This window comes from Penicillium soppii, assembly GCF_028829465.1.
Source record: "Penicillium soppii strain IBT 18220 chromosome Unknown utg000006l, whole genome shotgun sequence".
Lineage (NCBI taxonomy): Eukaryota > Fungi > Ascomycota > Eurotiomycetes > Eurotiales > Aspergillaceae > Penicillium > Penicillium soppii.
The window spans coordinates 1,543,534-1,556,593 of NW_026643236.1; the positions used below are offsets into that span (position 1 = coordinate 1,543,534).

Genomic DNA, 13,060 nt, shown 5'->3' on the forward strand with positions numbered 1-13,060 from the left:
TGCATTATTTCGTTACATGTTGGTTGTCCAGATTCTATACCAAACGCCAAGGGTTCATTATGTATGGCCATCAAGTCGTAAATGCGATCAGTTGATCACCGTCTCCATCCCACATTCCATATAACATGAGCAATGTCTCGCGCCGTGTTCACTGTATCAACAACCCGGTCCAAGATGGTACTGCTGGGAGATTCGCCCTCGTCTTCAGGCATGAACATTCCTGAGTCTGTCAATCGGAGCGGACGGTTAGAAGTTGGTTCTTCGAACCATGGACGGTCGCGATCAGGGTGATTCCCCGTGAAATCGAGGGTTGGGTCTTCATCGTCCAAAAGGAAGTTTGCGGAGGGTTCGGATCCGGGTCGAAGGGTCTCGACCGAGGGAGTAGGTGATAATGTAGCTGGGGAGGACCACCGATCCAGGATGCTTGGACGAGATTCGGGTGCATCGCCGCGGTATTTGAGGGTTGTTGACGGAAGGGGAGCGATGGTTTTCCCATCGCCACTGAAGCTGTTGCGGGGAGTGCTGCGTGCGCTCACTACACCTCTGTCTGTAATTTGTCGCATCATGACCACGCTGTTGTCGGAAGATGACTCGTCGAAGGTTGAGGGCCATTCATCCTCGTATACTTTGGCTTCCACTGCGATGCATTGCACGACTTCGTTATTGAAATGGATGTGACGACGCTCGCTAGGAGACGCCATTCCGGAGGACGAGGACGTGGTCAGTGTACCACCGAGCGAGTAGGTCGAGCTGCCAGTGCGGTGGTGCAAGTTATCCAGGTCTGTGTTGGATCTTGGGAAAGGGGGTCTAGTCCATCCATTCTCTGCTTCTTGGGCTTTAAGGATGGCTCCGGCGTGCTGAAGCAACGTATGTTGGGACAGGGATCGCTGTAGAATAGCCTCGGAAGCAGTCTTTTTCTTCAAGATTGGTTTCCTATCTAAATACGAGTTTGGGGTCTCCAGACGACTTGGAGGGGGCGAGGGAGAAGTTTGACGTTCCATGGAACTTTTCAATGGACCATAAAGCCAGGTGACATCGCAGTCCTTGAGCCTATTGAGAGTCAGCGATGATGACCAACAGACGGAAGGAAATTGACTTACCAATTCAGACTTTCCGGGGATATCGTCTTCAAGTTGTGCTTGGCCTTGGCCCATGTCCTCCACGAGGCATTCTCCAGTCGCACGCTATTACTGTAGTCGTTCCTCCGACTTGTCACATAGCGCCAGGAAGACCATATGTCCTCTTCTCTCCAGTCATGTGAGAGGTAGTCCACATGTCTGGAGGGTTCATCCTCCAGGGAGGTGTCATCCGCGGAGGGGGCCTGTAACGTCCAGGGATGAGATTCCGTAGACGCGTCACTCATCTCCTCGTCCTTGAGAGTATCGAAAGCAGGTAGGACCAATTCATCTTCTGACAGGTTGGTCAGGGGTGTGTAGAGAAGTTGATCGGACGTGAAGCTTGGGGAAGGGGGAGCGGAGGGCAACGTCGAGGAGGAGTCCCTCCGATAAGCATTTTGCATGGGAGATTTTTCCAGATGATGTTCCAAAAAGTATCGCTGAACAGTTGGACACTCCAATGTGAAGTTAGACATTTCTTTCTTTCTCTCTCCTCTCTTTTTCAATGATGTAAGAGGTCACGGGGATAAGTCAGAACCTTAGATCATATCTGGGGTAGTGCGTTTTTTTCCCTTCTTCTTTTTTGCTCTTCTTTTTCCCTTCGCTTTTTATATATATAAAAAAAGTAGAGGTTGAACGAGAGATTGACAAAGAATAATCAATATTTAAAAAAACAAAAGAACAATGATAGAAAAGGTAGGAATTTGGAGTAGACAAGTCGTACAAGGCCGTTCCCGGAAAGAGTTGGGGGAATAATAGGGAATAGCACGGAGTAGGTATAGAGGGAATAATAGAGGGAACGAAAAGGATCCAGGAATCAAAGAGAAAAAAAGAATAAGGAAAAAGCAAAGTGATGAGTTTAATTTCCAATGTGCTCTCTTCATATATACAATCAACTAGCAGAGAGTTTTGTTTTGTTGCCACCGACAGGGGTTCTTTACGAGTATATTATTTTATGCCAATAGCTAGCCATTGCTAGTGTCGACTAATCTACTGACAATATTGTATAATGAGATAATAATAATAATAGACAAAAGGCCAGACCTTGCGAAAATTTAGTGCAACCGTTTCTTCTCCACCGTATGCAAGTCCTTAGCGTACACAAATATAGTGGAGATATACAATATATATCAATTGTGTTCTACATATGTATATTATATATGGTTATCATGTATCCATTCGTTGTTATATCAACTATAATCTAATGATCTCGATCGATCGAATTTTTAACTTCCACTAAGACCACGGAATGGGATCGAATATATAACGAATAACGACATCTTATCAAGAATTTCAATATCTATCCTATTCTCGCCGTATCACGGATCGGCCTAGAGCCCAGCCCATTGCGCAGGGCCTGAGCACTTCACTCCACTTCTGCCATTTCTGTTACTTCTGTATGTACATTCTTAGTGCAATTTTAGTGTTTTATTTCTTTTTTCTCTTTTCTTTTTCTTTCTTCCCCTTCTTCTATTAGAATCTCGTCCAACGGGCATCTCGGCCCCGACTATATGTTTTTTTTTTCTAGAATGCTGTCATGAAACACATGCATTGCACAATTGGACTAGAGCTAAGCTACTAGTGACACACATATCCCAAGGACCCTGTTGGTTCATGTGGACCGTGCGAACCCGGAACTTAATAATAATGAAGCAAAATTGACTTAGTGGACCTGGGAAACTCAGTAAACGTAGCTTAGTAGACCACGATCGACAGGATCAATGGGAATGGAGTGGACAACAAATACTACTATAATATAACTAGCTACGATATACATATGTTATACTATGTATAACGGTACATGTTGATCCATAGTAGAATATAAATAAAAGAAAGGAAGAAACAAAAACTCTATGTAGGAACACGGACCTATAACGTATAATGACTTGATTTTACGAGATAGTGCAATGTTGATGTCAATGACTATCATTGGTCTACTTTCCATGACTCCCCTATCTCGTTCCAAAATCCCAAACAAATTTTCTAACGGTTGCGGAACATATGCAAAGATAGGGCCAAAACAAGTCGTACAGATGTCAATGCGTTGCATCTTGAGGGCAATCCTACGTGGATGGAATTTGCCGCTACTTGTCGATAAATCGAACCAGTGAAATTCCTTCGTCGCTGCATGTTACCGTGAAGTCATTCAGGCTCAGGCCCTTGAATTGAGAATTTGAAACTTTGCTCCCGTTCTCGCCTTGAGACTTTGACGCGCAGCTCCAATGCATACACCTCCCCACTAATGCCCCGGTCTCCCCACGGGCCTCCACGCCTGCCAAAGCCTCCACCGATCATTGGCTCCGATAGTAACTTTTCTGCATTGACATCCAACGCCAACTTCCAGCTTAACAGGGGCTCGCATTGTCTTGGTCCACAATGGCTGACTTCATTGTGGCTGACGTAGACTAATTTCGAACCCTGGAAACACTCCGTATATGAGAGAGAGAGAGAGAGAGAGAGAGAGAGAGAGAGAGAAAGAGAGGGTGTGTGTGTTGGATAAAGAATCCTGGATAACTCCTGCGAGTCATTCATGATCGTCGTTATCTCAATCTCACTAATCAATTAGCCCCCAACTATCAAGGTTCCCCTCATGTATTTCCCAGGGCCCCGGTCTCCAGAGCTGCAGTTAAACGGCTCATTAGAGGCGGGTCTTCCTGCATCGCCCCCGAATTTCCTAGTTTCCGGTTTTGATGGCCCATCGGCGCGTCAAAGATTAGCCATCTAAGATATGAGATGTCGTGCTAAAAAAAGTCCTTGCCACTAGATCGAGTACCCGGTCAAAAAAAAAAAGTGAAAAGAGAGAGAAAAATAAAAGAAAAAAAGAATTGGATTGAAGCTTGTTGCCATTGGATGTATAACGTGAACAAGGCACGAGCAATTGGGTATTATATATACATAACAACTTTGTATAGAAGAGAAAGTAGAGTACAGAGTATAAACCAGCCAGTTGACGGACTTCCCGGAATTTTTCCCACTCACGTGATATCCAAAAAAGGATTAGTCGGCAGAACTGCCCCTCCGCCCCGCGTGATTCTCTTGTAGCTGCAAAGGAGCCGAAGACGAAATATCCATTACCTTCAAAATGGCAGAGGTAGAAGAAATCCCTCAAGCGAGACACGTCGTTTATTGTGGAGGTGAGAATGACCCCCCCCCCCCCCCCCCCCCCCAAACTCTGAGATGTGGAAAAACAAAGGCTGACGGAATCGTTCCCGATAGTGTGCACATTACCCCCGGAGGTATGACCTTGCGAGCAAACCCCAGTCCCCAGCCCCCATTCCCTCACTGTTTCCCGGGTTCCGGATCTCCTCGCCAGGTCCAGCCCTTCCCCGCTTCCCCTTATCGCTTCGTTGGCATAGCTTTGGCCATAGGATTGCGCCTATGAAGCTTACACACTTGTCATGTATTCGAGTCTAGCTCTAATGCGGGGTTCTAGTACTGTGAATTCGGAGGCACGGCAAAGAAGTGCGAAGAATGGCTCAAGGATAACGAGTCTGATCTGTGGGATAAGCTGTACTCCGATGGTAAGCTATAGCCGACGGCAATTGATACTATTTACCTAATCATTGTTTGTCTAGATGCATTGAGCGCCAATCTATCCACACTCTCTGTTTCAGCACAAGAGCGCGCCGCGAAGGACGCCGCGAAGAAGGAAGCAAAGGCTGCTGCTAGCGAGGCTCGGGATAGTGAGCGCAAGGCGGCTTCCAAGGTCATTATCAAGCGAGTCGAGCGGAACAAGCGCAAGTATGTCACTGTTGTTATTGGACTGGAGGTCTTCGGCCTGGAAAACAAGAAAATTGCCAAGGATTTGGGTAAGAAGTTCGCTACTGGGTCCTCAGTGACGAGGTCCCCTGCTGGGATTGAGGAGATTACCGTCCAGGGAGATGTGAGCGATGATTTGAGCGATTGGCTGCTCGAGGTTCATGGATCAAAGATCCCAGAGGCTAATATTGAATTCGTGGAGGATAAGAAGAAGAAGAAGAGTGAGGCGCCTATCGTAGGAGCCCAGTAGGAGCCCAGTGACTCCAGACGCCAGGACTCCTAGACTTGCGGGGGGTATCATGACATAAATCAAAAATAAAATACACAGATATCTACCAGACTAAATGCTGGCAACACAAACACAAGCACAGGCAATCTCTAGCTCGGATCTGAAGGATCAAGGGTCTAGGCCAGGTCTGGAGCACAGAAATCACAATTCATCCAGTACGCGCAAAGGGTCATATCCAGAACCCGTGGAAGTCGGACCAGGACTAGCCTTCACCAAACTCTCACGACGATCCGCTAGACTGGACGGGAATGTCGGCCCTGCATCAGAACCTGATCTCACACCAGAATCCCAAGGTAGGACAGGGTCATGATTCATGAACGTTGTCAAACATTCCAGCGGGGGGCGGGGGAAGGCAGTCCGGTGCTCATTCCGGTTCTGCTTCTGGCTCTGAAAAACGAGAGCGAGCACAAGAACCACCACGGCGCCTAGCAGGATGCCCCATATGCGTAGTCGGCGCGTGGTCCGTATTTGCCACTCTGTTTCCCGCTGCTCCCAGCTATCAATCTCGTGTCGTACAGTCTCAAGACGCTTGCCTAATTCCTCCACGCGCTGTCGACCAGCTTTCATGCGTTGTTCGAGAGCATCGGCTTTTTCAATCTGAGGTGTGAAGCCTTGTAGATCGTTAATTTGTTTGCGGATATCTTGGTCCAGGCTTGCTGTTTCGCGTTCAAAATCGTTCAACAATGTTGAGGCTGAGTCGGAGAGTTCTTGAAAGGAGGAGATTGTTGAGTTTAGAGCTGTTATCTTCTCGAGGAGATTATAGTAGGTGTAATCGAGTCGACGCGTAACGTCTGTTGCTAAAGTTCCAATGGACGTCAATGCAGAGCGTAGATATCTACATTCAGTTAAAGTCATGCTCCCACATAGAAAGTGATAGTAGCAGGCAAGCAAGAACATACTCCTCACCAAGCTTCCTCCTCTTCTTAACCCTCTCCAAATCCTCCAACGACTGAATCTCCCTCCCGATCGGCCCTAACCTATCATTCTCAACCAGACTCCCCCTCCGACTCTCCGAATCAGACCCCCATCGTCCGTCCTCTCTCACCTTCAGCAACCCATCCTCTCGATCCTTTTCCTTCGACTCAGACCATGTAGGCAGTAGTCCACGCGCAGCCGACGTTGATTGGCTCGGCCGCGGGAACCGCAGCTCCCGCGACTTGCTGTATTTATGGCGGGAGCGAGTCCTGTCGTAGCTGGGTTGGTCTAGGGGTGCGGAGGGTCGGGTTGAGCGAGGAGAGATCTGGCGGTCTTCTGAGCGGCCGGAGTGAGATGGGCTTTGGCTTTGGGTGAGGGAGGAGATGTCGGAGTTAGATTGTCGGGTTGAAGATTTTGTTAGAGGGAATGTAGCGGATGATGATCTTGTTGGTGCGAGGGGTTTGTGGAGTTCCATGGCGAAGTAGGTTGTTGAGTGAAGCTTGAAAGCTCGGAACGGATAACGCCGAGGCAGTGAAGTCGGGCTCAACCCGACAGTGGCATTCCAATACAAAAACGTCCAGACGTTCTACATACGCTACCATGCTACACATGTACATTGTAATAACTCCTTGAGGAAATATGTATTATAGAAAAACAATTGTTCTCGCTACCTATGACCTAATCTCAGAAAACGCCAGTCCATGCCGAAGTCTCGACACGGTATTTTGGATACACAACAGTGATATATGAAGATTAAGAGTTGAGCAACTTGTTGCGCTTCTCTCTGCGCTTGAGGCGCTCGACTCTCTTGTGGTGCATCTTTTCGGCCATCTTCTCATAACGCAACTTCTCCTCCTTGGCTTCGCGACGGTCCTTGATCCGCTGGATACGGGCCTGTTGTCTCGGTCAGTGATGCCATCTTGAGGGGGTGTGTGCCGGGAGATAAGTTATGTGAGTGAAATTCCATATGGAGCCACCCAATATTGGGGGGGGGGGACCTGAAATTCAACAAGGGACCATAGATCGGGACAATAGGGACGGACATGGACCAGTGAGACAGTGAAGGGTAAAGGTAATGTAAAAAGAAAAAGATCGACATACCTGACGCTCAGCCTCGTGTTCTGCCTTCATCTCACGTTCGAGTTCCTTGACTGCGTCTTGGTGCTTGCGCAACTCTTGACGCTTAGCGTATGAAGTCAAACCCGCATTAGGACGAAAAGCTTTCTTGGTGCCATGCCAGTTTTTGCCTGAAAATCCGATCGGGTCAGCCGGAGAGATGAGGAATAGCAGAGAAGTGGAGACTGCTAGTTTTTTTTTTTTTTGTTTTGTCACTGACCATTTTTCCGTGAGCCGATGCTCGGTGCGGCGGTTACTGGTATCTCCGTTGTGGTGGACATGATTGGAGGGGACTTGGAGATATCAATTCCAAGTAGTTTGGTGGGAATGGTGGAAGTCAAGTCTTAAGAGAAGAGACAGAAGATGTCCGAGGCAAACGGGACCGAGTTTTCTCATTGATTATCTCGATCTGATAAAATGTCTTGGCGAGCGACTGCGGCGAAAAAAACAAAATGTGACTCGGACTTAATTTCCCCGACTCCACCTATTTTCCACTTTCACACCTTTGGATTCTCGTTCACTTTCTCTAACGGGTCTTTTATATTTTATTTTAGTGCTTCTGCAGCCTTGTTTGTCTACCTGTTGCTTTTCTCACCTCGCTTCTGCAAGTGGCTTGGCGACAGGTCCATACAAATCCCTCGTTACACCGCCCCTCCCCCCACTCTCTCTCTCTCTCACTCACATATATACTCTCGCATTTCCCTATCATGATCCCTCGATAACACTCTTTATTCCTGTTCCTTCTTTAACGATCTACTTGATGGCGACAGAGCATGCTATCATTAGCCAACCGATGGAGCTGCCATCGCTCCCGCCCAACCAGGGCCTGGAGGCCATGAAGGACATCATATTCGGTTCGGTAAGGGACCCTTGGCGTCTGCAAGTGGCTTAAACTGACAATCACTAGTCTGCTGGTATGGCAGGAAAACTGATCGAATACCCCTTCGACACCGTCAAGGTCCGACTCCAATCACAGCCCGCAAACCTCCCACTTCGATACAAAGGGCCTTTGGACTGTTTCCGCCAGTCCTTCCAAGCAGATGGTTTCCGTGGACTATACAGAGGGATCAGTGCGCCCATTACTGGTGCCGCCGTCGAAACCAGCTGCCTATTCTTCAGCTATCGCCTCATACAAGATGCCCTTCGCGCAAACGTTTACCCAGAAATGGAACACCTCCCATTCTACGCTCTGATTGCGAGCGGTGCCCTCTCAGGATCTGTGACATCACTAGCCCTCACCCCCATCGAATTAGTGAAATGCAAAATGCAAGTCCCCGCCGAGTCCGCCAGCCTCAAACCCGCTGGTCCAATGGCTATCGTCACAACCATTTTCCGCCAAGAGGGCCTAATAGGCTTCTGGCGCGGACAGATGGGAACCCTTATCCGCGAAACAGGCGGAAGTGCTGCCTGGTTCGGTGGCTACGAGGGCGTCTCTTCCCTCTTCCGAACCTACAACAAAAAGCACTCCCAACACCCCGACTCCCTTCCCGTCCACCAACAGATGATCGCAGGTGCAACGGCCGGAATCAGCTACAACTTCCTTTTCTACCCGGCCGACACGATCAAATCCCGCATGCAGACGGAAGATATCTCCCGTCTGCCTGTCAGCGCGCAGCGTCAGACTTTTTGGAGTGTTACCAAGGGTTTGTGGAGACAGCAGGGGCTAAAGGGCATGTACCGTGGGTGCGGGATCACCTGCGCTCGCTCAGCGCCTAGCTCTGCCTTCATTTTCTCTGTCTATGAAGGATTACGGTCATACTTCGGATGAACATAGACTGCACATATAGACTCTTGATGATTTCTTTTTTTTCTCCTTTGGTTTGCCTTGCGCTATACCCCAAATATATTACACTCTCCTCTTGGACTTCATACGAGGTTTTTGGTTCGCATACTATTGGTTCAAAAATACATCCCATTTAGAATTTTTGTTAACAATTCTTCAATATTTGTTTTTCTAGGTCTTTTTCGGGTCTTTCTTGATATTCTTTGGAGTCTCTTCCTAATTTTCTTCCAATCGCGAATGGATATCAACAAAAAAATATATGCCCTAAGATCGTCGCAGCCAAGTGCATTTAACAAAAGCTGTTTCCAGACTTTTAAGCAACATGTATCGATCATCCAACGGCAGATATGGACCTGATTCATGTCAGCTCACCAGAATTCGCATCACTCAACCAGCTGGACCACCTTTGGCTTTCTTCTTCCAGGGCTTCACATCTCAATTTATCTCGGGAAATGACAAGGCCACCGCAATATCCGTGTTCATTACTCGGGAACAGTGCTATTTGCTTTATCTCTTGTCTCCTGCTCCCCTTACTCCTCTTTGAAATCATTCATCAAACACTTCAATTCCTTCATCCATCCTGGCTGTCCGCTCATATTACAAAAGTCGACGTTCCCACCAAAGACACCCAAGCTTTTCAATCATCACATATGACTCTCTCGGGTCCCAATGTCGAAGAAGTTTATAAAGCATGTACTGTGACGCACAAAAGCGTATGCTGTAGGTTCCATACCCCATGTTATCAACAGTGCTTGGACATGAACATTTTCCAGTGAGCATATGTGAGCATATAGAAGACAATGATGCCGACTGACCAAATGTCAACGGTGGTGGTGCCATTGCGTTTGATCGTTCGAGCCATAATTTTTAGGTCTTTTCTGGAATGGAGAATGGAAAATGAAGAATGAACTTGAATTCCGGTGGTTGGTTGGTGATGTAACAATTATTTTATGACGTCCCTGGACCTCGGAGTGACCTCGGAGTTGAATCCATTCACTCAGCATCTCGATTGAATATGTCCGAGAATGTTGAACAAACTATACAGACCTCCGAGTTGAATAGGCGCAGCTGTATTCGTTGCAATCAAAGAAAAGTGCGATGTGACAGAAAATATCCCTGCAGCGCCTGTGCCAAGGCCGGAGAACAATGCAGTTATCCAGGACCAAAACGAGCCCGAAGAATCTTGGACAGGCTTCCAATCAGTGAGCTACTTGCTCGCTTGAATCACCGCGAAGAAGAAGTTGTGCAGCTTTGGTCAACCGGCGGCTCAGATCGCCATGAAGTCAACTCTATTGATCCTCCCGAGGAATTTAAACCAGCAAAAAAGACAGAACTGCTCATCTTTAAAGAAGGGAAGAGTCGATATGTTGGGGATGAAGCTTCCATAGCACTTGGAGAGCAGGTTTGTATATACAATCATATATAGTTGAAGTCAAAATTTCTAATCGCCATATAGATCTCCGAGCTTCGTGACATTCTCTAGAGCTCTTCAGACGAGGAAGATTGCTCTCTCGGTACAGATTATGGCTCTAGCATCTTATCTGATATTGGAATAGTTGGAAGTCCTGGCCATTCCTGGTCTCTTGATGCATTTCGTCTCCATTATTCACAACCAGCGAGGATTGAAGCTAAATGGGGGGTATACTTGGAGAATGTCGCACCCTTGATCGCCATTCTACACAGAGCTTCCGTGGCCCGGATCGTTCAGAGCGCCTGTGCAGGCGTCGAGTTGACACCTTCGGATGAGGTATTGCTGTTCTCTGTTCATTTTGCTGCGGTGGTCAGCATGAAGCCCCATGCCTGTCCTTCTATTCTGTGTATAGACCACGACGCGGCATTCTAAGACTGCAAGAGGGCAGTGAGTCACAGCCTTCGCAGGGCCAGATTTGTCAGATGTCAGCACATATCCACACTCCAGGCAGCCGTTTTATACTTGCTCTGTTGTCGCGTGAACGGTGATACACGCCTGGTGTGGGCCGAGTCAGCGATTGTAATAAGAGTGGCACAAGCCCAAGGTGTTCACTGCGATGGAAGCAATTTTGGATTGCCCCCATTTGAAACTGAAATACGACGTCGGCTGTGGTGGCATATCTGTATGCTGGACAAATTGTCTTCGAGAGATCAAGGCGTTGATACCCAGATTCGGCCTGAAATGTTCGATACTCAGTTCCCGACTAATGTGGACGGCCACGATGTTACATTACATATGACCCGGCATCCAGAACCGGAAGCAGGCTTCACAGATATCACCGCTTGCATCATGTCAGGCCACATCATGACCGAGATGCTCTGGCCGCGTGACATGGGCAAGTCCTCCGACGTATTTTTTCTTGAAAGAAACTCACATCACAAATTCAGGCAATTGTCTCAATGAACAATACTTGAAACATTTCAATTTAGATATCCCAATCCACTGGGTCTTTGAAACCATAATACGCCTTCAAATTTCCCAGGCATGGCTGGCAACCCATTTCAAATCCAAAGAAACGCTAGAAAACTTCCAACACAACCATCGAGTGTTTGAAATGGCAGTGCAAATCGTACAGTTTGCTTGCTTGCTACAAAACAACGAAGCAACGAATCAATGAAGCTGGCTTTGCAAAAGCTACAAGGAGTGACATATTGTTGCTTTCATACTTTCAGAATTTTGTATTCGTCTCCTTGGTCCCGAGACTGATCATGCGTGGAGTGTGGTGACCAAGATGTTCGCTCTGTGGCAGAGAAACCATCCACGCTCTGATAATTTGCTTGAAAAGCCGCTGGGTAAGTTGATGGAGCGGACAACTGCTTCGCGAGCTGCTAGGCAAGGAGGGCAAACAGTGTTCTTTGATGATGAGAACATGTCGGATTTACCTTCTTTGGAGGTTGATGACGGTACCGGATTTGGCATGAGCGAAGGACCGGAAATGTTTGCAGGTCTGGAATGGCTTTCTGGGTCTTTGTTCTAGATTTTTAAAATCCCGTCTAGAAAGTCTAGACTTGTCATATTTTGTAATTTATTCTAGGGCTTTATATACTTCTTTCGCGTTTCTCTTTGAATCATCAATATATAGCGGCTAACAATCCCATAATACCGTTTTCTTTGAAGATTTCCGATATACGCTGTTTCCAGACCTTTTTAAATACCACGTAGAGCCCGCTGTTGAATTGCTTCATTCTGCATGACAAGCTGCCGTTCTGTGTTCTTTGTGCTGACTGTGCATGTTTGCTACTGCATATGCACAAATGTGGGTATATCTATAAGTGCTTGCCCCCTAACTATAGATATATAGACGGTTTTCCACAATGATCATGATATTGAGCTTGATGGAGGACTCGAGAAAAAAAAGGACTCTTTCTGGTCTGTGAATTTGACACTCTGACTATCACTGATCTCCTTCATATTAGGCTTTTTTGGGGCTCAATATGAGCTGTTTGCACAACTTTAATACCTAATACACCACAGCTCTAATTGAGAGCAAATCGACCGCCAAAGATGACTAGCTTGGACGCCGGATGAAGCTCCCTTTTCACCAGACCCTCAGGTCATTCCAAGGATATACGCAGGATACTTTAAGCTACTGAGTAGTGATGGGGTTTAGTAGCACTTAAGGCTACTTGGTGATCGGCTTACTCGTAAGACATTTAGGATGCCTAGGTCATACGGTTAGTGCTCATATAGATAGTTGCTATTCTTTGCTCTATTTATAGCCGCTTTAGATAATAACTTAGTACATGATCTATCTCATGTAGCTATATATAAAGACCGTTTCCTAATATTGAAGTGATTCCTCTTTAACTTTGCATAATCTCAGCCGCCTATAATAGCTTTTCTACGCTCTCTCTTCTAAGCAACTTCTATACTCTTCTTTATTATCCATATACTAACTAGCTTCATCTCTTATGTGTTATCTCTTGCCTCGTCGTCGATTGAAGAAAAACTCTATTAAAAACGATAGACAGATATATACATATATACACACACAAAAACACACACATATATATATATAAGCTGGATTTGGTCTTCCAAACATGGTTTGACACCAAATATACTATAGGACCTTTATAGGCCAGTTTGAGAGGATATATACATACATATGCATA

At 46.7% G+C, this 13,060-nt stretch overlaps 6 protein-coding genes across 6 annotated transcripts; 3 read left to right on the forward strand and 3 right to left on the reverse strand.

Annotated features, from left to right (window-relative positions):
- Positions 1-95: 95 nt before the first annotated feature.
- On the reverse strand, positions 96-1,591 carry N7529_007932 (protein phosphatase regulator REG1; the record flags this gene model as incomplete). Its single annotated transcript, XM_057243459.1, has 2 exons — positions 96-1,050; positions 1,101-1,591. The coding sequence occupies 2 exons, from the start codon at positions 1,589-1,591 to the stop codon at positions 96-98; spliced, it is 1,446 nt and encodes a 481-aa protein (XP_057094997.1).
- Positions 1,592-4,197: 2,606 nt separating this feature from the next.
- tma22 (putative RNA binding protein Tma22) lies at positions 4,198-5,124 on the forward strand (the record flags this gene model as incomplete). The annotated part of the gene is made up of 3 exons (XM_057243460.1): positions 4,198-4,351; positions 4,565-4,636; positions 4,691-5,124. 3 exons carry the CDS (start codon positions 4,198-4,200, stop codon positions 5,122-5,124), a joined length of 660 nt encoding a protein of 219 aa, XP_057094998.1.
- A 180-nt stretch (positions 5,125-5,304) lies between these two features.
- Positions 5,305-6,553, reverse strand: N7529_007934 (uncharacterized protein; the record flags this gene model as incomplete). Its single annotated transcript, XM_057243461.1, has 2 exons — positions 5,305-5,998; positions 6,027-6,553. The coding sequence occupies 2 exons, from the start codon at positions 6,551-6,553 to the stop codon at positions 5,305-5,307; spliced, it is 1,221 nt and encodes a 406-aa protein (XP_057094999.1).
- A 278-nt stretch (positions 6,554-6,831) lies between these two features.
- N7529_007935 (CGR1 family protein) lies at positions 6,832-7,475 on the reverse strand (the record flags this gene model as incomplete). The annotated part of the gene is made up of 3 exons (XM_057243462.1): positions 6,832-6,972; positions 7,180-7,325; positions 7,415-7,475. 3 exons carry the CDS (start codon positions 7,473-7,475, stop codon positions 6,832-6,834), a joined length of 348 nt encoding a protein of 115 aa, XP_057095000.1.
- A 512-nt stretch (positions 7,476-7,987) lies between these two features.
- On the forward strand, positions 7,988-8,962 carry amcA (putative mitochondrial ornithine carrier protein AmcA/Ort1; the record flags this gene model as incomplete). Its single annotated transcript, XM_057243463.1, has 2 exons — positions 7,988-8,053; positions 8,102-8,962. The coding sequence occupies 2 exons, from the start codon at positions 7,988-7,990 to the stop codon at positions 8,960-8,962; spliced, it is 927 nt and encodes a 308-aa protein (XP_057095001.1).
- Positions 8,963-11,679: 2,717 nt separating this feature from the next.
- Positions 11,680-11,925, forward strand: N7529_007937 (uncharacterized protein; the record flags this gene model as incomplete). Its single annotated transcript, XM_057243464.1, has 1 exon — positions 11,680-11,925. The coding sequence occupies one exon, from the start codon at positions 11,680-11,682 to the stop codon at positions 11,923-11,925; it is 246 nt and encodes an 81-aa protein (XP_057095002.1).
- Positions 11,926-13,060: the final 1,135 nt, after the last annotated feature.